Source organism: Centrocercus urophasianus, unplaced genomic scaffold, assembly GCF_019232065.1.
Source record: "Centrocercus urophasianus isolate 14NV4802_14NV808 unplaced genomic scaffold, USGS_Curo_1.0 seq_23, whole genome shotgun sequence".
In the NCBI taxonomy this organism is placed as follows: Eukaryota; Metazoa; Chordata; class Aves; order Galliformes; family Phasianidae; genus Centrocercus; species Centrocercus urophasianus.
Genome location: NW_024884789.1, coordinates 17,383,340 through 17,408,298, shown reverse-complemented (window position 1 = coordinate 17,408,298; position 24,959 = coordinate 17,383,340). Strand labels below are relative to the sequence as shown.

Below are 24,959 nucleotides of genomic sequence, written 5' to 3'. Positions count from 1 at the left end.
GGAAGTGAGGTGTGCCTGGAAAAGGAAGGAACTGGAGTAGGATCCGTTAAGCGTGTGTGATTCCGGCTGCAGTGAGCGTTGTCACACCTACAGTCATGGTGCTTTCCCACCTCGCTGCATCAGTGCCGTTCCCAAAGGGCAGAAGATCCCTATTGCTTTCTCTTTCCGTTTTGTTCAAGCTTTGTTTCGGTTCTTTATTTGAAAATGCCCTCATCAGAGCAGGTTTGAACAATCCCTTCCATTTAAGGACAACTCCAGAGCTCGAGAAGTGTCTGCTCAATGCTCTCAGATGTGGTCTGATTTGTAGGTGGTCCTGTGTGGAGCCAGGGGTTGGTCTGCATGATCCTTATGGGTCCCTTCCAACTCAGGATGTCTTGTGATTCTACTAACACAGTCGTCTGAGCACCAATGAGTCGTAGACCCATAAAGCCTTTCATGCTACCCATGCTCAGAGCTGTGCAAGGCAGCATCCCAGGATTTGTGCTGTGGGTACTGGTGAGTCTGATGGCCTTTCTTCATCACACAGCAGTGTGGTGGGGTGCAGCATAGCTGAGTCAGCCCCCGAGCTGGGAATAAAGCAGCCATGATGCAATTGCTTATAATGAGCCCACGCACCCACACTGCTTTCCTAGCTGGAGTGCTGCAAGCATCTGCTTGGAGATGAGGGCTGCAGGCTTGCTTCTTCCCATGCCCACAACCCCAGTTTGAGCTCTTGGCTCCTGCATCCATAGGTCCTTTGGTTCTTCCTCAAAGCACAGCATGCCCACACTGTGCAGAGGGAGCTTAGCCTGCTTCACCCTGGTCAGCTTGAAGCAGAATTTGTTTAGGATGGGTTTCGTCTGGAGCATCTCCCTGGTCCTTTCCCTCCTCCTCCTCCATTACCTCACCCTTCATGCATCCCTATGAGATGCACTGGGCTCGCTCCCGCTCCCTCATTTTTTATTACTATTATTCTTCAATCTGCCTTGGCTTTCCTCCTCTTGCTGGCGAAGCACAAAGCTGCTCTTTCTCCTATTCATTCCTCCGGCCTCGGGTTAGCATTTCAATTGACAATCCTGCCATTGATTTGCGTGCTGATGGTTGGCTTTACATTAAATGCCAGCCGGAGAGATTTAACAGATTTAGCAGAGCTCTGGAAACTTGCCGGGTGGTTTTTCAAGCTCTAGGCTCACTTTGCATCATCCCCTTCTTTGGGGACGTGCTGTGGGCACCACACTTTGCCCTTACCCTTTGGATGCCCTCAGTCTCATCATCCTCACTCTCAGAGCAAACCCCAAACCACGCATGGGACAGCAGGGCTGCTCCCTCTCCCCCCTTCCATCCCTCCCTGTGAACCTGCTGGTTGCAAAGGAGATCAAACCCCAACAGTCTGAGGCAGAGCGTGGGCTGAATGCACCCAGCACCTGCTCATGGAAACCCCTTTCCAAAGCTCCCTTTTCCAGCCCAAATCAGTGCTCAAGCGTCTGGGCTGTGGCTCAGAGAGCTGTTTATTCCCAACTCGGTGATTCAGTGCAGCCCCTGGGGAGCAGTAGGATAAATAATGTGTTGGCGCCGACCAAATTATTGTTTTGGGCTCTTTTGTTTCCAGCTGGTTGAGGAGAAGCAAGTCCTTGCTAGGAAGTAGGTTGGCACAGTGCTCGGGGCTGACCAGAGAGAAACTGTTGTGGGGAAAAAAGAAAAAAAAAAAAGCCCTGGAAGCAAAACCAAAGGTATCGTGATTGCGGAGACATGTGTGTGCAGAGGGCAAAGCGGGGGAGAAGATTGGGGAACAGCAAGTGTTCTCGTGGCTTAGCAGCAGTAGAAAAGTGCAAAGTATGCTGAAGTACAGCCAGAGCAGCCTGCAGCCTGCTGAGGGTGGATGTAACTGGATGTGGAAGCCTTCCTGCTTGTGGGGTCCTGAGTGCTGGAGCCCCTCTGCCACCACCCCAGGTGTCAGAGAGGTGGGCTGGAGGGCAGTGTGCCTCCTGCTGGTCTCTGCAGGGCTGTGTCCCAGCCGACCCTACAGCTGGGAGCTGACCCCATTCCTCACCCCATGGAGGTGCGTGAGCAGCGTATGGGATCAGAGTGAAAAGCCTCAAATATTTGCCTCTGCAGAATCTTGGCAGGAGCCCCTGCGCCGTGTTCTCCGGGCAGGGAAAGCACTGCCTGAAGATTGTCCTCTGCCTGTCCTGCCAAGTGGCCTTATAAATAGAGAGGGACACGTGCCTCTGATTTATTGCCTGTCTGTGCAGGCTGCCAGCTCCTACGGCAGACACAATCTTTGTCTGCATGCCTGGAGCAGCAGCTCTTGGTAGGAGAGGCCCTCCTCTTTGGAAAAGAGGAAAGAGAGCTGGAAAGGGGGCATCCCATCACACTGTGCAGAGGTCAGTCCTCATCTGCTGTTCCTCCCCGAGTTCACCTTCCTTTTGCATGACTGCTGCAGAGCACAGTGTGGGACAAGGGGTGGATTCCAGCAGCGTGGGCTCTGGCACAGCTGCTCCGAGCTGCCAGGTGTGGCTGCAGCATCCTGGGGAGGTGCAGGGCTGCTGAGAAGGAGCAGAGAGCACTGGGGAGGCTGTGCACGCAGCTCTGCTCACTGCCCTGCGCCGCTGCAGCCTCCCACACCTGAGCTGGCAGCGCAGAGGGAAGAAGGGGGTGAACTGGAAAGGCATGAAGGTGAAAGAGGAAGGAAAGAAAGGAAGGACAAGCAGTCCTTCCTCTCAGCTGGGCCCAGGAAGCTTCCCATTTGCTGTAACTGGTTGTGACACCACGGCCCCACGTCTTGCAGCTCACTTTCTGGTTGCCCTGGGGACGTGCAGCCCTGAGCATTGCAGCTTTACATGCTTCCCCCTCTGACATCTAGGCTTTGGCCTGGGGGCTGCCTTTGGCTTCTGATGGTGGCTCTGAACCCCATCCATCCCACCTCCTGTCCTTGGGGCCAGGACAAGAGCACAGCTATGAGCCTGGGAGCTGCCTTCCCTCCCTGCCTGGCACCATCCCATCCAACCCTGTGTCCTTGCTTTTCTCATCGCTCATGCCAAGGATGCAGAAGGGAGTCGATCAGCCTGAACTGGCTGCAGCTGCTCTGCAGTGGGCTGTGCTTTCCCTAATGAATGTCTTTGCTGTTCCTAGGTGAGAGGGAGTATACATTTCCCAGGAATGAGAAGTACCCGGTGTTCTATCATGAAACAAACAGCTCAAGCATCTACGTCGGGGGAGAGGGAATACTTTACTACTATAACTTTGCAACCTCTGAGACCTACCCGGTAAGGATGCTCTGCTCACCACTTTGAGCCCACGGCCACATTAGGAAGCATTTGGTGTCTGTCTCGCAGCCCAGGTGTGAGATACCTGACTCAGTACCTTTGCCACCAGCAAAATCAGGACTGAGAATGTCCATTCTATGCCCACAGCTTCTGAATGGTTGGTACCTGCAGCAAAGGGAAGAGTTTTGCACTAACTGCAGATGGGTTCTTCCCAAGCTGTGATCTTGTTGAGGCGCCAGGGCTAGAATTGCTCAGGTGGGGGACGTGTTCTGTGGCACGGAAAGGGCAGCTTAGAGTCAGGTTACTGCGGAGGAGCTTTGTTCCCATCCCCTTCCATCATCACTGACTTGTTTCAAAAACAGCAAGCTCTGAATCAGCTGGGCACCGAGTTAAAACAACAGGAAAACCCTGGGGTGGTTAGCTTCCACATGACCCACGCTTGTCCTTCTCAAACAAGCCAGTCCCTATGTTTATTCCCAGAAACAGCCCTTGTTCTCAAGGAACAGCAGGGTTCGTGTGTCCCATTCCTTGGACGTCCACTGCTGAACACTCACTCCTTGCAACAACAGACTTTCTCTCAAAATCCTTCAGGGAACAACCCAGGCTGTGCTCGCTGCTTCGGCCCTGCATCCCCACTTCTGCACATCACCCCCAAGGGCTGAGAGACCCAGTCCTGCTACCTCAGTGTCTCCCAAGGGCTTTCAGATGGGGAAGAGGGCTGAGCTGCTGTGTTTATGACCTTCCAACTGACGTGCTCTTTTGCTAAGAGAGCAACTGAGTACGTGGTACACGAAACTGGGTCCTTGTTAGCTGTCTTTGAGAGGGCAGTGATTAAAGCCTCTCTCTTTCTCTTTTACACCAGGTAGAGTTCCCTGTGGAAAATGGAGCACAGTGTTTGAAGCCTGGGAGCCCGGTAGGTCCTATTTCTGGAGGAACAGAATATGTGGGTTGGAGGACTCGGGCTGGAGGACTGCTCCTCTGGTTTTAACGCCTATGGGAAAGCTGGGAAGCTGTATAACAGAGTGCTGGTAGTGCTGTAGACGTGGAGCTACAGGGCTGTGATCTGCCAATCGCAGCTGCTCACGATCCTCTCCTTTCTCTTGCAGGAGGACAATAAAAACTTCATCACCTTAATAGCAAAGCATGGAAGTGAGATGTTAGTGTGTGGGACTGGCGCTTGCAATCCCACCTGCTGGCACTTGGTAAGCTGGAGTTCCTCTGCTCTGCTTTGCCTGGTGTCTTTTCCAATGGACAGCCAGGCACTGTGGGGGATGCTGCACAGATTGGGAGTGGGCCTAAAGCCAAAACAGAGCTCAGGGGTCCTTGATGCCCACGTAACAGCTTGAATTACAGACTGAGGGGTGTGAAGGGAGCCTCTGTGCTCACCTGCCCGGGGGAGACATGGGCACCTGCATCCCCTGCCCTGAACTGATTGCATTTCTCAGGGGCCATTTCTCTCCTTCCTCAGACAGAGAAGGAGAAGGACTCTCCTCAGGATGGCAGAGGTCTTGCTCCTTTCACTCCTGATACAAATTCCCTCGTCATCGTTGACTGTAAGTCTGGCTGCTCACATGTTTTGGGTTGCAGTGCCATGCAGGAAGCCTAGGTTCTCCAAGGGCTGTGCTTTTCTGCTCTGGCTGGTGATCTTGGTTTTGTCTCATTTTGATGCTTGTCCTTCTAGGGCACAGTATGGCAAGAGGTTGTTTGTTCTTGTCCTAGAGAGAGGGTTGAATCTCTGTGCAGGGCAAGGTAGGGTGCATAAGAATGGTGTCATTCTGCAGGATCTGCACTGCTGTGGACCTGGTAGAGGGGGAGATGAGGTTCCCTTCTAGAGTCAGAACAGAAATTATCCCTGCTGCTCAGTAGGAAAAAGGCTTGAGAGTGTTCCCTGGGAGTCCTGCCATGCCCATGCAATCCTAGGCAGGGAGGTCTGGATTTTTTGACCTGTATCCACCATTTGTGAGTCCCCTTCACCTGACCATATGTCCAGATACTTCTTGGTTCTTGCTTTTGTGCTCACAAATCCTTTTGCCCCCCCTCTTGAAACACCTCATTGCAAATGAGCCTTCCTCTCCCACAGATCCTAACATCTACTCTACCATCAAGAAAAGCCAGCAGAATGGCAAGATCCCCCGCTTCCGACGAGTGAAAGGGGATGGAGAACTCTACACAAGTGACACGGTGATGCAAAGTGAGTACAGGAGCATGGGACCAGTTGCTTTGCCCCAGCAAGCAGCTTCATCTGGATCTGTCCCCCATGGTGTGGCAGGGAGGGACCCAGCAGCTCTCTGCAGCTCTCTTGCTGCCAGCTGGGGGGAATTTCACCTCCTCGCTTCTGCACCAAGACAACTGGCACGAGTTCCTCTTGCTCAGGGTGAGGAAGGATAGGATGGGGAAATGGAGAGAAGTGGACAGCAAGTCCCATGTCAGATGCTTGTTGTGTAAAGGTGCCCATCAGCTGCCGAGTGGTGGTGGAAACAGGAAGAACAGCTTCCATTCTGGGCAGTGACTCTTTCCAAATCCCCAGCCTGGGTCATGACCCAGCAGCAAGAAGCTGTTGGGCTGCTAATGGGCTTCTCAATTTCTGCAACCTTACTGCACTGTCTTCTCCTAAGCCTTTTTTTATCAAAGACAAGAATCCAAATGACACCAAGGCCAAGCAGGGCAGCAGGGAAAAAGCCTTGCAGACCCAGAGCAGTGGGGTTGATCCCATGATGACACAGAATTCCCTGCCACGGGGCCACCATCTAACGATGCCCGGAGGGACCATAGTGCTGCTGGGGATGCCCTTTGTGGCAGCAGTGTATTAATAGGAACAACATTACTGGGTTTTCCACACTGAACACAAACAGTGAGGCAGCTTGCTCCACTGAGGGAGCCTTTCTGTACAAAGCCAAGGCTTCACTGGTCTCTGGGGGTTTGCCCCAAAGGAAACAAGTGCATGGAGGAGAGAGAGGAAAGGGAACACATGGGAACATGGTGCATGAAAAATAGTCTTTAGTGTGCTGTGACTGATCAGGTACAGAGAAAAGGCTTGGAACTGTCCTTTGCCCAGACCCACCCGTGGGCTTGTGTTTCTGAAGGGAGCTTGTTCAGGCCAAAGTTTTCTGACTGCTTGCTTCCCCTTCCAGACCCTCAGTTTGTCAAAGCCACCACGTTAAGGCATGAAGATCCTTACCAGGACAAGATTTACTACTTCTTCCGTGAAGACAATCCAGATAAGAGTCCTGAGGCACCCAGAAACATCTCCCGAGTGGCCCAGCTGTGTAAGGTACCATGGGAACAGAGTATGGTGGGGAGGCAACAGTGTCACTGAGGTGACAGATGGCCATACCGGCTAATCTGGTATTGTCAGCACACAAGTTGGCCCTTCTGGTTCCCTGTAGCCATGTCTTTTGGCCTTCCTGTCCTTGGGCTCCCATCTTGCTTGTAGGGACAAGCAACACTGCCCTGTCTTGCTGGGATGTTAGAGATAAACAAGCATTGCAGTGACTAGCAGCAAATATCTCTCCGGAGCATCCCCCAGTTATCCTCCTAAGATGCCATACAGAGGGGACTTTGTGTTGTTCTCTACCAAGCCCTGACTCCCTGCTTTCTTTCCCCTCCAGGAAGACAAAGGTGGAACCAGTTCCCTCTCTGCTTCCAAGTGGACCACCTTCCTGAAGGCCAGCTTGATTTGTGTCGACCCGGCCACCAAGGGCAACTTCAACTGGCTGCAGGATGTCTTCTTTGTCCCTGCAAGTGACTGGAGGGACTCCAAAGTCTACGGGCTCTTCACAAACACCTGGTAAGGGTCTTTGCAAAATGGGGGATGCCTGTCCCATAGGCCTTGTCCTTTCCTTCAGCCCTTTGTTCTCTCTGGCAGGAACATGGGTGGAAAACAGCCAGAATGGACATGGGCAGCAAAGGTGCGACACGCAGCTGTGCCCCAGCCGTGCCCCAGGCAAAGGCCACTGTATCCCTGACCCTCTCTTTGTCTTGTTTCCCACAGGGGAAGCTCTGCTGTTTGTGTCTATTCTTTTGGGGACATTGACAACGTGTTTCGGACGTCCAAACTCAAAGGCTATAATGGTCCCAACCCAGAAATCAAGCCTGGGCAGGTGAGTAAACGATGAAAGACACCCACGTTAAGCAGAGAGACCTCCTAAGCTCCCTGCTCTGCTGCTGTCAGAGGAGCTGGGGCAGGTGAGGGTCCCAACCAGCCAGCTGAGAGCTGGGTGCTGTTCTCAGACTGGCTGTGGCCACCGTGGGAAGGATCTGAGCTTTGTTACTGGAAACATGAGGAGGCTGGTCAAGGTCCAACACTTTCATGAAAATTAAAGGGGAGTGAGGCTCTTATGTACTTGGCAAACAGGTCTGAGCTCTTGTTTGAAGCTGGAGGACAAAGCCTCGCATTGTTTGCTAACACAGAATTTTTGTCAGCAGAAATCTCTAGCCTGACCCTACAGTTCATGGTGCTCAACTGACCTGGCAGCAAACAACTGCACAGGGAGAGGCTGTTCTAGGCTGGTGGGGGATGGCAGGGTCTGAATTTGCTAAACTGAAACTTTTGCAGTAGGAGAAAGGCTGTTGGGTTGCCAGGTGTGCGGATAAGGTGTTTGCTGCGTGTTTTCCAACCTGCTCTCTGATCCTGTGTAGCTGCAGAGCAGCCTGCAGGCTCTTTGCCATGGCAGGAGGCCCTGGGCATTCTCCTCTAGGCTCAGCTGTGCCATGTCATTGATTTCCTGCCCTCAAGTGTCACCCCCATGTATCTGCCTTCCTCTGACACAGTGCCTGTTGTTCCCTCCTGCTGCAGTGTGTTCCCTTTGGACAGCACACCCCAAGTGAGACCTTCAAGATAGCTGACAGCCACCCAGAGGTAGAGAACCGAGTGGAGCCCCTCGCGCCCACCAGGAGCCCCTTATTTCACAACAAGCACCGCTACCAGAAGATTGGGGTGCATGAGGTCTCTGCAAGTGATGGACACCAATACACCGTGCTTTATCTGGCAACAGGTAACAGGAACCCTGGCACAGTGCTCTCTTTCCTGCCTTGCTGCCCAGGCTCACACCCTAGAGCTGTGCTCATCCTTTGTTTCTTTTTGCATTTGTGTTGTATTGGAGCTTGTTTGCGGGCACGAAAAAATACCGACAAGTCTTGGTGGCCTGGGTTGGAGGCAATGGATGCTCTTATTGTTCTTATCTTGCTAAAAGCTTTTGCTAACTGCAGCTAATGCCTTCCAAATTCTGCAAGGCAGCTTGCTTCATGCTGCAGGGCTTGGCAGGGTTTCCCACCTGTGCTGTGGTGGGCATGGAGACACCTGGAGTGAGATGAGGGGTGATCTTGTTCCCTGCCTGATGCCTCTTGGGAGGTCCTGCCTCACCTCCCCTGGCTGCACTGAGTAAGGGAGCAGCTACTTGGGATAGGGAAACGGAGACAATTACATGAGAGTAACTGGTGAGACTGCTGATGCACATTCAATCAGGATGAGAATTGCCACAGCTCTGCCAAATTGCTCGTTCTCTCTTGTGTTACCAATTTCTGAAGTCATTTAATGGAGGAGGGAGTCAGTTTGCTTAAAAAGCCAGAAAGGTGAAAGTCCACGTTCCAGCCCCAGGCACTGGGGAAAAGGCACTACAGAACAATGGCAAGTTGGAGAGCTGTTGGTTTTTATTGCAGCTGAACAAAGGGGGCTTGGCCAGGCCTCCAGGGGAAATCAGTTCCTCATAGCTCTTGGCTGGGAGGGTGACAAAGCTCTGCTCTGGGTAGCACTATTGTTTAAGGGGTGATTTCCTAAGACAGTAATTCTGAGAAAGGTTCCAGGCTCCCCCTGGGTGGCTGGTTTCAGGGACACAGTCATATCTGGCTCTGCAGAGTGGGTATTGTGTGCTGCAACAAGGGCTGAGCTCCCAGAGCTGCTTCTCTGTCCGGTTTCCCCACTCCTGGCTCTAGCCCCTTTGCTTTGCCTTCATCAGGGCTCTCCTGTCTTGTTTTCCAGACAGGGGATCCATCCACAAGGTAGTAGAGCTGCCAGGGGGAGTGCATAACATCATGGAGCTCCAGGTCTTCTCAAAGAAGGACCCGATCCAGTCCATGATCCTGGACCACGAGAGGGTAGGTCCACAGAAAAGAAACCAGTGGCTGGGGCTGTGGTTATAAAAGCAAGCAGGAGGCAGGGATAGGCAGTTTCATACCAGCTCCTAGATATGGAAACAGCCTCTGGATGGGTTTGAGGGCAGGGTCCTCGCAGCTGGGCTGATGCCCCCAGTGCTGGATCACTGTGCAGAGCAGCAGGCAAAGAGATCTCTCCTGGAGGAGAGGGAAGAGCGAGGCTGTTTGCTGCCTGGGTCAAATCCCAGCACAGAGTTCTGCTTCCCCTGCGGATTCCCTCTCCTTTTCTGGCCTTGCTGGCAGATGAGCTGTCAGACAATGCTGGTGCTCCATCCCGGAGGTGAAAACATTGCTGGCACCGATGGAGCAAATTTATTTATACCTAAGGCTGGTGGGGGAAAATAAGAGAGCAAGCGACGTATGACTGCATTGCCTGGAGAGCTACCAGCCCTGCTGGTGGGATCCAACCCGGCACCACAGTGACTAAAGCTTGTAGGAACATTCGGAGAAGCGCGAGACGTTCGCGGGGCGGCACTGGGACGGGTGCTGGGAGGATCAGCCCCTCTGCTTCCCTCCCGCAGGCGATGCTGTACGTGGGCTCGAGCAGGAGAGTGGTGGAGGTGCCCATGGACATGTGTGGGGTGTACCGCAACAACTGCGAGAGCTGCCTGCTGGCCAGGGACCCCTACTGTGGGTGGGCCGACGGGCGCTGCCAGTCCATCTATCACAACCGGTACGTGGCACGGGCAGCTCGCTGCTATCTCCATCAAATTTGGCTGGTTGTGTTAGCTTGGGAAATGCCCACATCTTCGGTGTACCCTTTCCTGACCGCTTGGTTTTGTGACCATCTTCCCATCAGTGGCAGATCTCACTGTGGCCAGGCAGTGCTCGGTGCTGTTCTGCTGCCCTGCGCCTCTGCAGGGCTCTCCTGCAGCACCTCTGCTGTGGTAGAGGGAGAAATCAATGGGTTTCATACATCCTGAGCACCCAGATCCTCTTTTCCCCTTAGAAGCGTGCGTAGCTTCATCACAAATATGGTCCATTATGCTTGCCCTCAGTGAAAATCAAGGTCTACCAATCATGGTGCTGTTTAAAGTGGTTGATTATGGTGAGCTGCTGTGTCTCACATTTGTCACCCACCAACCCCTTAAGAGTCTGGGGGGTGTTTTTCCCCACCCTGCTGGTAGTGGGTGTTTACACATTCTGATCCAGCACAATCTCTATGGGAATAAACTCCTTTCTTAGCTCCAGAGTGCTGCTGCCGTGTTGGTAGTGCCTTGCTAATGCTTGTTTCCACCTGGCAGGGAGGTGCGTCAGAACCTGAACCTGGAGCCGTGGCAAGGAAAGTGCCAGAAGGGTGAAGTTAAGGAAGGTATGTGAAGGGTTTGAAGCAGGGGGACTGATTCTCGAGTGTTACCACAGGCTGGGAGAGCTGTTGCTACTCAGTTCTGGGGAACTCATTATGACTGTGCTGTGGCCGAGACACCACACGTATCGGCTCGGAGTCAACGGCTACGCAGTGTGTTTGCTGAGTAAATAAAGGCATGAGCTGAATGTTTGTCAGGCCTTTTGGTATGCAGTACCACGATCGATTCTCATGGCACGCTGCTGCTTCTATAGCCACAGATGTCCCTTAGGTAGGGATGATCTGAGTGACCCAGCCCAGCCTGCGCTGCGCAAAGCCAACAGCCATTAGGAAATATCTTGCCTCCTACCCCCAGACACGCAGTCTGGCTGCTGTGCAAACATAACTCAACTCACCGATAGGCCTTCGTGCCAAGGAGCTGTCAGCACATCTGGAAACCTCTCCGGTGCTGTAAACAGTCTTGCTTGGCCTCATTTCCCCTCTGTGCTAAACCTGGCGCTGTGGTAGGATGAGGTCTTCTGAGCTGGCTGAGAGGGGTTCAAACCGTTTTGCTGGCCATCCAGGCAGGAGAAGTCCTATGGACATCGCCAGGTGTGGTTCGTGCCCTGCCATTGTCATTAAGTGCAATGTGTCCCCGTGCAATGTGTCCCCATCAACCCACCCGTTCTTCCCTGTGGGTCTGCAGGGCAGTGTGTGCCTCCTGGGGATTCCTGTCTCATGCCACCCTTCCCAACCTCTTCCAGCAGACAGCTACCAGAACGTCACCGTCGTCCCCGTCGTCCCTTTCTCTCGCTACTACCTCAACTGTCCCGTCGAGTCCCACTATGCCACCTACAACTGGTACCACAACGACACCCTCATCAAGACCTGCAACAACACCCACCCGCAGCCGGACTGCTTCTACTTCATCCAGAACGTGAGCCACACTCACTACGGCCACTACATCTGCGTCTCGGAGGAGGACGGCTTCAAGCAGGCTCTGGTGAAGGAGCACCTGGTGAACCAGCTCAGGTTCATGTCGCAGAAGGGTCAGGCCACCGTGACTTTGGCATCCTGGCTGCAGCTGCTGCTCATGGTGCTGTTGGTGGAGCTCTTCCACTGAGCACGACGCGGCCGCCTTCCCAACTGCTGCCACTCTTCCTGCACTTAACGTGAGGCCAGACCCTTGCTCTCAGTCACTCCTTGGGCACTAACCTTTGACTGTCCCCAGCGGTGTCCCGGCTCTGTGGGCAGCAACTCTTCCATCTTCGGAGTCGATGTGAGGAAGAGGCAGCTACAGGGCCAGATGGAGCGGGGTTTGGGGCCAGGAGCATCCTGTCTCAAGGGGGACGTTCACTGTACCCACAGGACTGCAGCCTGCCCCCAGGCACGCGCTGGTAGCTCCATACTGGTGGTCCTGAGCACGCACCAGGTGCAGACTTTGTTCAGGGGACTATGCAGATGTGCATGCACTGATCCTCAGGGCGCGACGGCTCCTCTCTTTGGGAACGTGCATGTGATGAAGAGGAGGAGCCAGCCCTTGGCCTTTCGAACTGGTTGGCCTGCGCTTCTCTCCAGGGTGTTAGTGGCTGACAACAAGCCCAAGCGGCGAGCAGCTGGGATCTTCCCAGTGTCACTCGTGGGTCCCGTTCTGCTCTGGAAGGGTTTTGTTGGTTGTTCAGAGGGTTGTGATGTGGGAGAGCGAGCGGGAGCTGGCACTGACAAACTGCAGGGAAGGGCAGGCTCAAAGTTAGCGTTTTGCATGGATAAGACTTGGAGGATGACTTAGCTATAGATTCGGGGTGTGGGGGAGGACAGACCAAAGGGCCCTAAGATTTCCTAGAGACTGGAAGGAGAGGTGGAAGCCCCCAGGAGGCCCTGGGGAGACGTTAAACGCACAAATCAGTGCAGGCAGCTAGGGGCATCGCTCTGCGGACAGCCCTGCTCCCAGTGCCCCTTTCCCCTTGGGGAGGGACTGGGCTTCCTCAGGGAAAGAGGAGCCAGGCTGTGGGGCTCAGGGCTTCTCAGCCACTTCCACCCCTGGGTGCTGCATGATGAGACAGGGGAGGGCCAGCACCCCCCCCCCGCCCTGGGCTCTGAGGCCTCCAAGCAAGATTAAACTGTGAAATATGGGATGTTGTCCCTGTGCCTATGCGCAGAGGGTGATCCCACACCTTGTCCGAGCCTTCCCCTGCCCTATGGACTGCTGGAACTCCCCCAGCCTGGTGGGCAGAGTGCTGGGCAGGCTGTGCCGCCAGCTGAGCCTTGTGGTCTTTGGGCAAAGCAGGGGGGGGTGTAGGCAGAGCAGAGCTTCCTACAGCACTACGTTCCCACACAACCCCCAGAGCCTAGCATAGAGCTTCTTACGTCTCTTCTCAAAGCACTTTAACTTTGTCAACTAACAAATAACCTATTTATTATCAACGAGCAATTGCTGTACTTGTCTAATTTTCTAGCGTGATAGAAATTTGGGCTCAGAGTAGAGAAAGGAGGGAAAGAAAACAGCTACCAAAAAACAAAACCCCTTTCCAAGCTGTGACCAAAGTGAGAAGGTGATCATTGAAATAAAGAGTGGACGAGAGCACGTGGGCACCATGCTTCTTACTGGGCACCAGGGCTGCTGGGCTCCCTGTCAAGGCTGCACGCCGTCCCCATTCCTAGCTCCTCATTTCCCATTGATCCTTTGTGCTCTGTTCTGACCTTTCCCCCATCCCCATCACTCAAAACATCACTGTCTCAGACCCTTCGTGCCCCATCTTTAACAGCTTCGTGTGTCTTGAGCAGTCATGCTTGTATGGGGAAACCAGAGCAGGATGTGGGCTGTGGGTTCTGGGCTCCCCACGTGGGCTGTGCTGGTAAAAATAAAGCTGCCAGGTGCCCGTGGGTGCTGCTGTGGCTGGAATCTGCCTGCCTTGACGTCAGGAGTGGCTTTTCCCAATGGAATGTCATCACAGGACCCTTTTGCTGGAGCTTCATAACGTTTGGGATCGTGGCTTCGTCGTAGACGAAGTTTTGAGGGCTTTTTCACCCCTGGGCTCCTTCCTGCAGGTAGGGGTGGGAAATAATTGGGAGTTATCATTGCTCGGGTGACAGCTCGCTATGGAAGCCCTATTTCTTCATTTTCTCTCACTCTGGGGCTTGGCAGCAGACGTCCCGGCAGCACCATATGTGACGGCAGCACCCTGATGCAGGGAAGGAGAAGCGAGCCTGAGCTAAAAGGAGAAGTGTGAAGGCAGAAAGGAGGAGGGGGACGGCCAAGAGAAACGGGAATGCGGAGCTGCAGTGCCGCCCTTGAAGTTTCATGAGCCCTTCCGCGTGCTCACGGAGCAAAAGGGGCAGAAGAGGGGGGAAAAAAAAAACAACGCTAAATTTCCTAAAAATGGAAAAAAAAAGCGTTGGGTTTTTTCCTTCCTAGCTGCGCTTCCCCCCCCCCCCCAACCACTCTGTGTTCTACGAGCAGAAAGCTTGCTGAGAAAGCGCTTGGGGAGAGCGGCCCTGGGGGCTGCGCAGGGAAAATGTGGTGATGGAAAGAGTGAAACCCAGCGCTCAGCACCTCACCCTGAGGGCAGCACATTGTTCCCCTTGGGTTATTTTCGGGGTGGTTTATTTGAACGGGGGCGTGTTTGCAGGAAGGCTGGGGGCTGCGAGTCGCTGCTGGCTTCCTGCTGTGCTACCAAGAGGCAGACAGATGTTTGTAGGGCTTTTTGTAGGGCTGCAGGATGGAGCTGGCGCCTGCTGCAGGGATCGTCTGTGCTGTGACCTTGGGTGCAGCCTTGTGGCTGCTCTGCACGCAGGGCTCGCTGCACACAATAGGCCCAGGAAATCCTGCAAAGGTGAGGTTCCGTGGGAAACCCTGCAACCCTGGGCTCTGACTGCACGCCCTGTGTGTGACATGCACAGAACCTGAGAGGCGGTCTGCATGCCTTTGGGTCTCTGGCATGCCACCTGCACCCACAGCATCCCTGTGGGTGCCATCCTCACCAACAGCATTCCACTGGGTACCAGTGATACCACCAGAGCATCCCTTTGGGTTCAGGGTTGCCAACCTTCGGGTACCAGCTGCAGCCACAGCATCCCTTTGGGTACCAGATGCTCTCTGTACCCACAGCATCCCTTTGGGCACCATTCTCACCAACAGCATCCCATGGGGTACCAGGGATACCACCTGCACCTACGTCATCCCCTTGTGTGCCAGGGATGCCACCTGCTCCCACAGCATCCCTTTGGGTACCGTCTTCACCAACAGCATCTGTTTGTGTACCACCTGTACCTACAACATCCTTTGGGGTACCAGGGATGCCACCCACACCCTTAGCATCCCCTTGGGTACCACCTGCACCCACAGCATCCCTTTGGGCAATACCTGTACCTACAGCATTTCTTTGGGTACCTGCTGCTCCCTGCATCCTCAGCATCCTTTTGGGTACCACCTGCACCCACAGCATCCCATTGGGTACCAGGGATGCCACCTGCACCCACATCATCCCTTTGGGAACCAGTTGCTCTCTGTACTCACAACATTGTTTTGGATACCAGGGCTGCCACCTGCAGCCTCAGCATCCCTTTGGGATGTTGTACCCACAGCATCTCTTTGAGTACCATCTTCACCAACAGCATCCCTCTGGGTACCAGAGAAACCACTTGTGCCTACAAGAAGCAAAAAGTCCATCAGAAAATGCTGTTCCCCTGACTTCAGGTCGGAGTATAAGTTGCAGCTTTGGTGTAGGGCAGCAGTTTGACCTCTCCTGTGATAAATCACTGCGCTCCCAGCACCAGATGCTCCAGATCCCTGGGAGATGATGGGGGTTTTCCACACATCTGGCTTCTGTGGGCTGTGTGGAGGCGAGGCTTTCACCCCCAGATTGGGTATTTCCCAGCATCTCCCACTGTGTACAGTGTGATTTTGGGGGGGGGGGGAAGTGCGATGGGGTGGTCCTTAGTCATCCTGCTCATAGGGGTGCAGAATGAAGAAAGCCCCAAGGGTGGAAAGTGACAGTGAAATGCCGACGTTGGGATGGAAGCATCCTACATAAGTGTCATGGGGAAGAGCCCCTTTGGCGTGGGGGGGTCCCACTTGTCACCATCAATACCACTGGAAAACACGGTCACAGCCCTGCCTCCCCTTAGGGGAAGCCCCATTTCCAGCCCCCTCTTTTTTCACAAAGACCCCAAACCACTGCGTTTCCCGCACCCAAGTGCCATACGCAATAGGAACCGATGGTCCAAACGTCCCCAGAGGGGCATTTTTTGGAGGGTCCGCTCGGAGGACCCGACGACGCATGTCGGGGAGGGGACAGGTGGCGCTGTTGGTGGCAGTGAATGGGCCAGGCGCGCCCCCCGGTGCCCAGCGCTGGGCTTAGCGGTTTTGCTCCTGAAGTGGAAGGAATAGGGGCTGAATAAAACTATATACTAAAAAAAATCCACCGAGTCCCCACTTCGGGAACTCAGCAAATCCCCATTGGGTGGCTGCTCCCAGCCCTCCGTCAACCCAGGAGCCTCTCAGGGTCACCTCTGCAGGCTGTGCCCTCTGAAGCTGAGCTGTGTGTGGGGGGGGGGGGGGTGAACCAGCAGCACTGCAAGCACTTTTATAATCTGTTTTGCAGGGAAAGCAAAACATTTTGAAGGCAGGGAAACTTGTTTTTATGTTGGAATGGCTTTTATTGGGGTTGCACGGCCAGCATCAGCATCAACGCGGGGCAGGAGCAAGCTCCCCCAAGCGCTGTCCCCCAAAGCAAGGCCACCCCCTGCCCCACATCCCAACCCTTTTTGGGGCATTTCGCCAGCACTCAGCCCCGTGACGTGCTGGAGGCGGGCAACAGCTCCTTGCCTTGAGCCCAGGATTCAGGGATAAGAGCGAGGTCACCCCGGCCGTGTGCTCGCCCCGCTCCCATGCTCTCCAGGGCTGCACCCATAGCGGGCAGCTTTCAGGCATGCCGCTGTGCTGGAGGGATCCCAGCCCTCGCGGGGGTCCACTGCCCACTGCCCGGCCCCTCAGGAGCTCGGCCCTTCGATCAGGTGCCGGGTGAATGGCGAACGGGTTGGCTTAACCTGTACCACTTCTGGAAGGAGGGCGGCTTCCACAACGTGCACAACATCATGGCCAGCAAGTTCCAGCGCTTCGGGCCCATCTACAGGTGAGGGTGCTGAGGGGGAAGGGAGCTAAGGGATGCTGAGCTGCCTTGGTGCCACGGGGATGGGCAGGACGTGGGTCCCCTCTGAGCTCACCGTGGGGTTGTGATGGGGAACAAACTGGGGATTCGGGGAGGAGAAAGGTGGGATATGTGTATTTGCACTGCTTTAGGCTGAAATCCTATTATCTTTCGAACTCCTAATGGTGGTAGGGAGAAGTTGGGTGTCTACGAGAGCGTGAATATCATCAGCCCCCGCGACGCAGCCACGCTCTTCAAGTCAGAGGGGATGCTGCCCGAGCGCTTCAGCGTGCCCCCATGGGTGGCGTACCGTGACTACCGCAACAAGCCCTACGGCGTGCTCCTCAAGTGAGTGGAACCCAAAAATCATCCCCCCAACAGCAACCCCGACAACGAGAACACTGCCTCCATCGCCCCTAGCGGGAAGCCCCAAAGCAAGACCCCAGGGCTCCACTAAGCCCAGTGTGAACCCCAAAAATGAGACCCTAGGGCTCCTTCTCCACCCACATCATCCCCAGTGGGAACCTCAAAGATGAGATCTCAGGATTCCAATGGGAACCCCCAAAAACAAGACCCCGTGGCCCAAAACCCCACGCGCTGGGGGCGGTGGGAAGCCATGGGGTGGTGGGATGGGGATGGCGCCCTCGGGGACACTTCTGACCCTTGCCTGTGTTCCGCAGGACAGGGGAGGCCTGGCGCTCGGATCGCCTGACCCTAAACAAGGAGGTTCTGTCACCGCAGGTGGTGGACAGCTTCGTGCCCCTGCTGAACCAGGTGAGCGAGGACTTTGTGCAGCGGGCACGGGCCCAGGTGCAGAAGAGCGGCCGGGAGCGCTGGACGGCCGACTTCAGCCACGAGCTCTTCCGCTTCGCCTTGGAGTGTGAGTTTGCCCCCCAGAAACCCCCAAAGTGCACCTGGGATGGGTGGTGTGCTGCCATCCCTAGGGATGCTTCTCCCCCAAAGATTTGAGGTCTTCAGGGATGTACTCTCCGCAAACAAGTAGGGAACAACTCGACATCTAATGATAGCTCAGTGTTTTATGGCCAACCCTCCTCAACCGCGATGCAAAAATCCTCCAGGAAGCCTGGAGTTGGCCGTAGTGGAGGGCCTGCAGTCGGGATCCCATAGTCTGGGTCTCCTGATGGGTGCCATGTTGCAGCTGTGTGCCACGTGCTGTACGGGGAGCGCCTGGGGCTGCTGCAGGACTTTGTGGACCCGGAGGCACAGCAGTTCATCGATGCTGTCACCCTCATGTTCCACACCACCTCGCCCATGCTCTACGTGCCGCCTGCCCTGCTCCGCCACCTCAACGCCAAGACATGGCGTGACCACGTGCACGCTTGGGATGCCATCTTCACACAGGGTGAGTGCTCTTCCTCCATGCTCCTCATGGGCTGTCCAGGGGGAATGGGAGTCCTAAGAGCTCATCTTCATCTCACCGGCACAGAAAACTTCTCCCATGTCCAGCTGCCCATCTTGGGGTCAGCGAGGCCACTGCAGGGCCACTAAAGCTAGGAAGCCTATCAGGAGCTTGTAGGGTGGAGTGGTGGGGAACCATGCAGGAGCATCGCATCAATAGGAGCAGCAGGGTCAGGGAGGTGGTGGCACTCGGGACAACAACCAGCCTCCGGGGGGGCAGAGATGGGGGACAGCTGGTTTTGGAGACAGCTGCGTCCCACCTGCTTTGCTCACCCAGCCCACTCTAAAGAATGAGCAGCTCTACCGGAAAAAGCCACCAATATGTGGCAGCAGCGTGCAAAGGTTGCCATTCAATCGTCACCCTCACGGTGGCACTAGGACTTGGCAGATCAGATTAACGATGGGACTTGGCGGTCTTAAAGATCTTTTCCAGTCTGTATGGAAAGCCCTTTCCAAGACAGATGAATCTCTGACTCAGTGTCTCCACGGAACCACCCCAGCCACAAAGCCCCGCAGCCTTGGGTAGCATGCAGGCACTCAGCCCATGCTCCTATATTTCCTCAGCTGACAAATGCATCCAAAATGTTTACCGGGACATCCGGCTGCAACGCAAGAGCACCGAGGAGCACACAGGCATCCTCTTCAGCCTCCTCGTGCAGGACAAGCTGCCCCTGGATGACATCAAGGCCAGCGTCACCGAGATGATGGCGGGCGGCGTGGACACGGTCAGCACCGGGCAGGGTTTTGGCGGTGGGAATGGGACAGTGCACGGTGCTGAGTGCAGCTCTGCCCTGCTGCAGACTTCCATGACTCTGCAATGGGCCATGCTGGAGCTGGCACGGTCCCCAGGCATCCAGGAGCGGCTGCGGGAGGAGGTGCTGGCAGCCAAGCGGGAGGCACAGGGGGACAGGGTGAAGATGCTGAAGAGCATCCGACTGCTCAAAGCCACCATCAAGGAGACGCTCAGGTAGACAGAAGGCAGCTGGGAATAGGAGAGCACACAGCTCCTTCTTCTTCCCAGTTTTCTGTGCCAGCACGGGAAGCTGGTGGGATGGACAACCCATATGACAGATGGATGCAGATGTCCCACAACCGGGTGACCCCATCCAACCCACAGGCTGCACCCGGTGGCGGTGACGCTGCAGAGGTACACCACACAGGAGGTCATCCTGCAGGACTACCGCATCCCCCCCAAGGTGAACCCTGGGCTATGGGGTGAGAGGGGAAACCAGGTCCTTCCTCATCCCCTTCTGCTTTGTTCTGGGCCAGATGTGGGGCACTAATGTGTGGCAGTGGGGAGGATGTGGGCACAAACCCCTAGGCTCGATCCTTCTCCCCCAGACGCTGGTGCAGGTTGGTCTCTACGCCATGGGACGAGACCCTGAAGTCTTCCCCAAGCCGGAGCAGTTCAACCCTGAGCGCTGGCTGGTGATGGGCTCCAAGCACTTCAAGGGGCTGAGCTTTGGATTTGGGCCACGGCAATGTCTGGGTCGCCGCATCGCTGAGCTGGAGATGCAGCTCTTCCTCATGCATGTGAGCACTGGGTTTTGGGGTGGGGTGGGTCACGGAGTCAGCTGGGTTAGAAAAGACTTTCCATCTGGGTTGGAGAAGACTTCCAGGATCACTAAGATTCCCCAAGATCACAAACCCAGCCACTAACTTGACTTACCCGTCACTAAATCACATCCCTAATTGCCACAACCATCTCTCTTAGTGCCGTGTCTCTTGAATTCCACATTTGTGCCCCTAAATGCCATATCTGTGTGTGTTATTGCCACATCCATGCCCTTCGTGCTGGAAGGGACTTGGGGAGGATCCATCCCCACCATCCCCCACTTGCTCTTCCTTCCTCCCAACCCAGATCCTGGAGAACTTCAAGATTGAAACCAAGCGGGCGGTGGAAGTTGGGACCAAGTTCGACCTCATCCTCGTCCCTGACAAACCCATCTACCTGACACTACGGCCCCTCCAGCGCCAGGAGTGACAAGGGGTGTCTCCAGTTGGTCCCAGCTTGGGGACACCTCCATCAGCTCAGTGCATTCAGCCTTGGCTCCAGACCTGCTTACGCCGTGGGGCAGATGGCTGTCCCCTTCCCATTTTGCTTCGCCACTGATTTGCTCTGTATTTTCTGCACCAAAAGCAGCAGATCCTTGTGAGCATGAATTTCTGGGTGTCTCTGGGTGTCTCCGGCATCCTGCCCTAGGGAGACCCCCTAGGGCAGCGGGTCCAGGGTCCGGGGTCTCCTGGGGGGTAAGGTGGATTCCGGGGGCCATTTCTGGTGGGAGATATGAACACTTCTCAGAGGTCTATAGACCCACTCTGGGGTTCACTTTCCCCATGTCTTCTGGGAAATTTGAGGCAACCCCCCCAAAATGTGAGGTGGGGTTCCTCCCAACAGCTGCCAGCCCCACTGCAGGGTATTCCCATCCCTCCAGGATGCTCACCATGGTGGTGGCATGCAGAAGGCGTGAGGCTGAGCCCCCAAAGCCGTGGTCCTGCTCCAGCAGCCTGGTGCCCAGCTCCTGCTTTTCACGTGCCCATCTTCTCGCTGCCTCCTCCAGCTGTGAGGGACCAATATTAGGCTGCTCTGGGGGGGTAACACTGAGCCTCCCCAGATCTGGGGGTGCTGGTGATGCCCACCTGCCTCTCCATTGCTCGCCCACGGGCTTGTGCCTCCTCTAGCTTGGCCAACAGTGACAGCTTCTCCGTGCCACCAAAGGTGCCCTGTGGGAGCTGTGGGGTGCTGGGGGGTGCTGGGGGGCGTGGGGGCCTTGCCAGCTCCTCCCGTAGCCGGCGGTTCTCAGCCAGCAGCAGGGCATGCAGCTCCCCAGCTGGGGCTTCACCTGCAGGATGGAAATTCGGAGTCACAGGGGATTGTGTTGTCCTCCATGGGACAGGGAGGCACAGACTCTGGTCCCTGTGGGGTGAAAGCCCCAGAAGGGACAAATGCCCACCTGTGGGCTTCTCAGCACTCTTGGAGAGCTTCTCCTGCAACATCCGCTCCATCACTCTGATCACCTGCAGGAGGGAACAGGCACGCCCCTGTGTCTCCAAGAGGGTGGGGACTGCTTGTGGTGGTGGCACTCACAGAAAGGTGGGAAGGGACTATGGGTCCCATTGGCTCCTGCTGCTGGGTGCACACACCTGCATCCCCAGCCCACCACGACTCACCTTCTCCTGCTGCCTCACCATCTCCTCCAGGCCCTTTGTCCTGGCCACCTCCTCCCGGCACCGCCGCAGGGCAGCTTGCTGCTGTCTGTGGGCTCGCTGGAGCAGCACCAGCTCTTTCTCCTGATCGTTCTTCTGCACAAAGGAAAGGGAAAAACCCCAGGGACAGCATGGCAGAGGGCTAGATAGCCTCGTGGGGGATTCCCAGAGGACCTGCTGTATGGCTCCAGGCTTCCACCTCATTCCCTCCCCATCCCCATCCCAGTACCCGGATCAGCTCATTCTGCAGCCGCTGCACGCGATCCTTCAGCTGCCGCATCTCCGCTGTGCTGGACACCAGTTCTCCCTTCAGGGTGGCTGCAAGAGCCCACGCCGCACCCTCAGCCCATGGAGGACAGCACAGGCCCCTCCACTGCGCCAAGGAGAGGATTCTCCCACCATCTGCCCTTCCCCACCACGCACCCAACCGGTCCAGGATCTCTTCCCGGGTCATGACATCCACGTCCCCATCAGCGAGCAGAGCACGGCCCGGCTCCTGACGCCCAGCCAGGCTGTGCCGTAGATGTCCATTCTCCACCTCCAGGCTGGTGACACGCTGGTGCAGGGACACAAGGTCACCCGCCATGCGTCTCAGCGCCAGGCGGTACCTGCTCACCTCCTGCTGGCACGGAGCACACAGTTGGTACCCTGCCACAGTGCAGGCTATGAAACAAACAATCCATCCATCCATCCATCCATCCATCCATCCATCCATCCATCTATCCATCCATCCATCCTTCTGTGCTCCAACCACTCATCCATCCTTTTCTTTTGTTCTCTGGTCATCCATCATCTTCTCCATCCACCCGTCCACTCATCCATCCTTCTCTCCAACTGTCTATCTCTTCCTCCATCCATCCACCCATCCTTGCCTTTTCTACTCATCCATCCTCCTCTTCTCCATCTGTCCTCCATCCCTTCTTCATCCATCTATTCATCCATCTTCCCTTCCCTTCCCTTCCCTTCCCTTCCCTTCCCTTCCCTTCCCTTCCCTTCCCTTCCCTTCCCCTCCCCATCCACCCACTCTCTCTTTCCTTCCCTATCCATTCTTCTCCATCCATTCACCCTTTCCCTCTCCCTCTATCCACCCTTCTCTCCCCATCCTTCACTTCCCCTGCTATCCATCCTGCACCCCTAAGCCTCCTCCTCTCCACCCACCACCTCTCCCTGTACCCCTCAACCCCAGCAAATCCTGCAGCCTCTGCCTCATTTCTCTTTCTCTTCTTGTCACCCTATGAGGGAAAGTCAACTCTCCTGCTCCTAAGGGCTGCAGAAGTGCTATAGCTGGGAGTAATCCCAAGCTTCCCATTCCCTGTCTGTCAGCCTCTGGGCAGGGGGACATTCCATCATCTATGAGGGAAGAACTATCACCAGGGTATGTTTTAATGGACAGACAGTGCAACATTTCCCCAGAGAAGCAGGTGCTGGAGAGACAGATCCAGAGCAGGGATTTTCCCTTCCTGTTCCCCCTGCCTGGCCTCTTCCCGTGGCCACATAGGAGGACGAGGATGAGGATCATGCAGCGGTGGCCATGGGAGCAAGGGCAGCACATGGCCCTATTTTGGGGGGGGGGAACCTGCCCAAGGTCGGGTTTGTTTGGGTGGACAAACAACCAGGCACAGCTCTGGGAGGACAGCATGAAGCTGCTGCATTTGCATGAACATCCCAACCCTCAGCCTGCTGAAATAAACCCCCTGAAATCAAGGGATAGCTCTTGGGTAGGGGTGGACACCAAGTTCGTTTTTAAGGGGGGGGAGGACCTCTTTGTCCCATGGCACCAGTGGGTGCCAAAAGGAGAATAATCAGCAGAGGGACTGTGTGTTAGGAGGCAGCTGAGCCTCCTGTATCCCTGCCAAAGCTCAGCCTTGAGGATGTCCTTCCACAGCAGCCCGGGGGGGGTCTGGCAGCACTGAGTGGCCTTGGGGTGCCAGCACAGCAGGGCTCTGCTCCTTGCATGGAAGAAGGACAGCAGCAGCTCTGAGCTCGGACCTATCCCCTCCTTGGGAAGCAGGATCCTGGGGGTGTCACCACAGCACGCTCACCTGCTCCTGGGGGACATCCTGGGACCTGTGGGCAGAGAGCAGGGGGACACTGAGGGCTGATTCCCAGCTGGGATGCAGGGGACCCCGCGTAGCATCACTGAGTGCCCCATACCTCTGCTGTATTCTGGGCAGGATGTTGGACACGGCATCAGCTGGTGGCAGGGCCACGGCGTCACGGCGGATCTGCAAGGGGACATCAGTGCCAGCAGTCCGTGTCGGCCCCACTGAGCCATGCAGCAAATGGGGGAGCGCTCACCACCTCCCCTGGGGGCTGTTCCCAACCTGGGCATCTGCAGCTGCCACCGGAGCAGAGCCCGGAGTCGTGTGCGGTGTTGGTGGCATCCCTGCTGTCACCACAACACAACGCAGCGCTGCTCTTAGCAACCCAGCCGGGCTCCCTCCTGCGGCAGCCCTGCCCCATTTCAGGGCGAAAACGCTGCAGTTTGTCCCCAGAACCCAGCAGGCAGGGCTCGATGGCTGCAACACCCCCTAGAGCCACCCAGCCCCCCTCTGCCTTATCTCCCTCTCCCAGCACGCAGGCAATCTGGTGGCAGGTCCCAGGCGGCCCTTTGGTGCTGGCACCTCATTTCCATGCCTTGGATCTCCGTGCACTCCATTAACTTCTGAGGGTTGCGGCCCGCTCAGATCCGCAGGCAGCGATGTTGGGGTGGGCTGAAGTGGAGCTGAGATGCTGCTCACATCTCCAGCTGGAGTTTGTGGGGTTTTCAACCCACGCTCTGCTCCCCATATCCCCACATGGCAGGGGACATCCAGCAAGGGACGTGTGTGTCCCATCTCCGCGTCCCCCCGGTGCTGGCAAACAAAGGGGCCGGTGTGGGTCGATGGAGACCCTCAGTGCCTCATCCCGGGGTATGAATTTTTCATCACAGAGCTGTAGGAAGCATGCAATTATCCTCTCCATCAATAATGCACGGGGACTGGAGACCCTTCCCCAACCCTGAGCATCTCCTTCTGCCACCGCTCACATTCCCATTTGTTCACCCCGAAGCCTCCACCTATCCCAGCAGCAGCCAGCAATGGGGATGGGGCATGGGAGGAACAGGGCTGCCCGCTCCCACGTCCCACACTGGGACCTCAGGGAAGGGCAGAGTTAAGGGTATTTGCTCTCCTTTTCCCCTGTACATGCTTCCTACCACGCATGCATACATCTCTCCTTCCTGCAGGGGTCTGGGATGAAAGGCTGCGCAGCCACATCTGAAAGCACGCAGGCTTTGAAACTCCTGCTGATTTTTATTTTATTTTATTTTTTTTCCTCCTTCTTTCCCCCATCATTTACAATCCTCTGAAGCTTTCCCTGCCCTCCGTGCCGTCCCACACGCCTTTCATCCGCCCCGAAGAGATGCAACCCCCCCCCCCCCACACACACACACCGCCTCCGTCCTCCCCCTGTGGGCTTAGGCCAGGTTTTGTGTTCTTTTCTCTCTTTTTGTGTTTTACATAT

At 55.8% G+C, this 24,959-nt stretch overlaps 2 protein-coding genes across 6 annotated transcripts in view; both read left to right on the top strand.

Annotated features, from left to right (window-relative positions):
- SEMA7A (semaphorin 7A (John Milton Hagen blood group)) overlaps positions 1–13,261 on the top strand; it is a 33,232-nt gene extending 19,971 nt beyond the window's left edge. For 4 of the 5 annotated variants that reach the window (XM_042824068.1, XM_042824070.1, XM_042824069.1 and 1 more), the window contains 13 exons: positions 3,112–3,245; positions 4,108–4,158; positions 4,352–4,447; positions 4,714–4,798; positions 5,326–5,436; positions 6,377–6,516; positions 6,854–7,032; positions 7,237–7,345; positions 8,041–8,239; positions 9,223–9,338; positions 9,917–10,068; positions 10,640–10,707; positions 11,387–13,261. In XM_042824068.1, the coding sequence (XP_042680002.1) occupies positions 3,112–3,245; positions 4,108–4,158; positions 4,352–4,447; positions 4,714–4,798; positions 5,326–5,436; positions 6,377–6,516; positions 6,854–7,032; positions 7,237–7,345; positions 8,041–8,239; positions 9,223–9,338; positions 9,917–10,068; positions 10,640–10,707; positions 11,387–11,856 (1,910 nt within the window). In that variant the 3' untranslated portion in view covers positions 11,857–13,261. The remainder of the gene's footprint in view (positions 1–3,111; positions 3,246–4,107; positions 4,159–4,351; positions 4,448–4,713; positions 4,799–5,325; positions 5,437–6,376; positions 6,517–6,853; positions 7,033–7,236; positions 7,346–8,040; positions 8,240–9,222; positions 9,339–9,916; positions 10,069–10,639; positions 10,708–11,386) is intronic. The other variant, XM_042824072.1, reaches the window with a different exon arrangement.
- Positions 13,262–16,569: 3,308 nt separating this feature from the next.
- LOC122163375 (cholesterol side-chain cleavage enzyme, mitochondrial) lies at positions 16,570–20,386 on the top strand. Its single transcript, XM_042824559.1, has 9 exons — positions 16,570–16,814; positions 17,022–17,177; positions 17,510–17,709; positions 17,989–18,192; positions 18,813–18,973; positions 19,049–19,215; positions 19,366–19,444; positions 19,590–19,781; positions 20,110–20,386. Exons 1-9 carry the CDS (start codon positions 16,570–16,572, stop codon positions 20,230–20,232), a joined length of 1,527 nt encoding a protein of 508 aa, XP_042680493.1. The 3' UTR covers positions 20,233–20,386.
- The last annotated feature ends 4,573 nt before the right edge of the window (positions 20,387–24,959 follow it).

What these genes read in the sequence shown, in the direction of transcription:
- LOC122163375 (XM_042824559.1), top strand. Translation starts at nt 16,570, where the DNA reads ATGCTCTCCAGGGCTGCACCCATAGCGGGCAGCTTTCAGGCATGCCGC. An exon ending in GGATGCCATCTTCACACAGG is followed by an intron (nt 18,193 to 18,812) that starts GTGAGTGCTCTT and finishes ATATTTCCTCAG; the next exon opens with CTGACAAATGCATCCAAAAT. An exon ending in TGGCGGGCGGCGTGGACACG is followed by an intron (nt 18,974 to 19,048) that starts GTCAGCACCGGG and finishes GCCCTGCTGCAG; the next exon opens with ACTTCCATGACTCTGCAATG.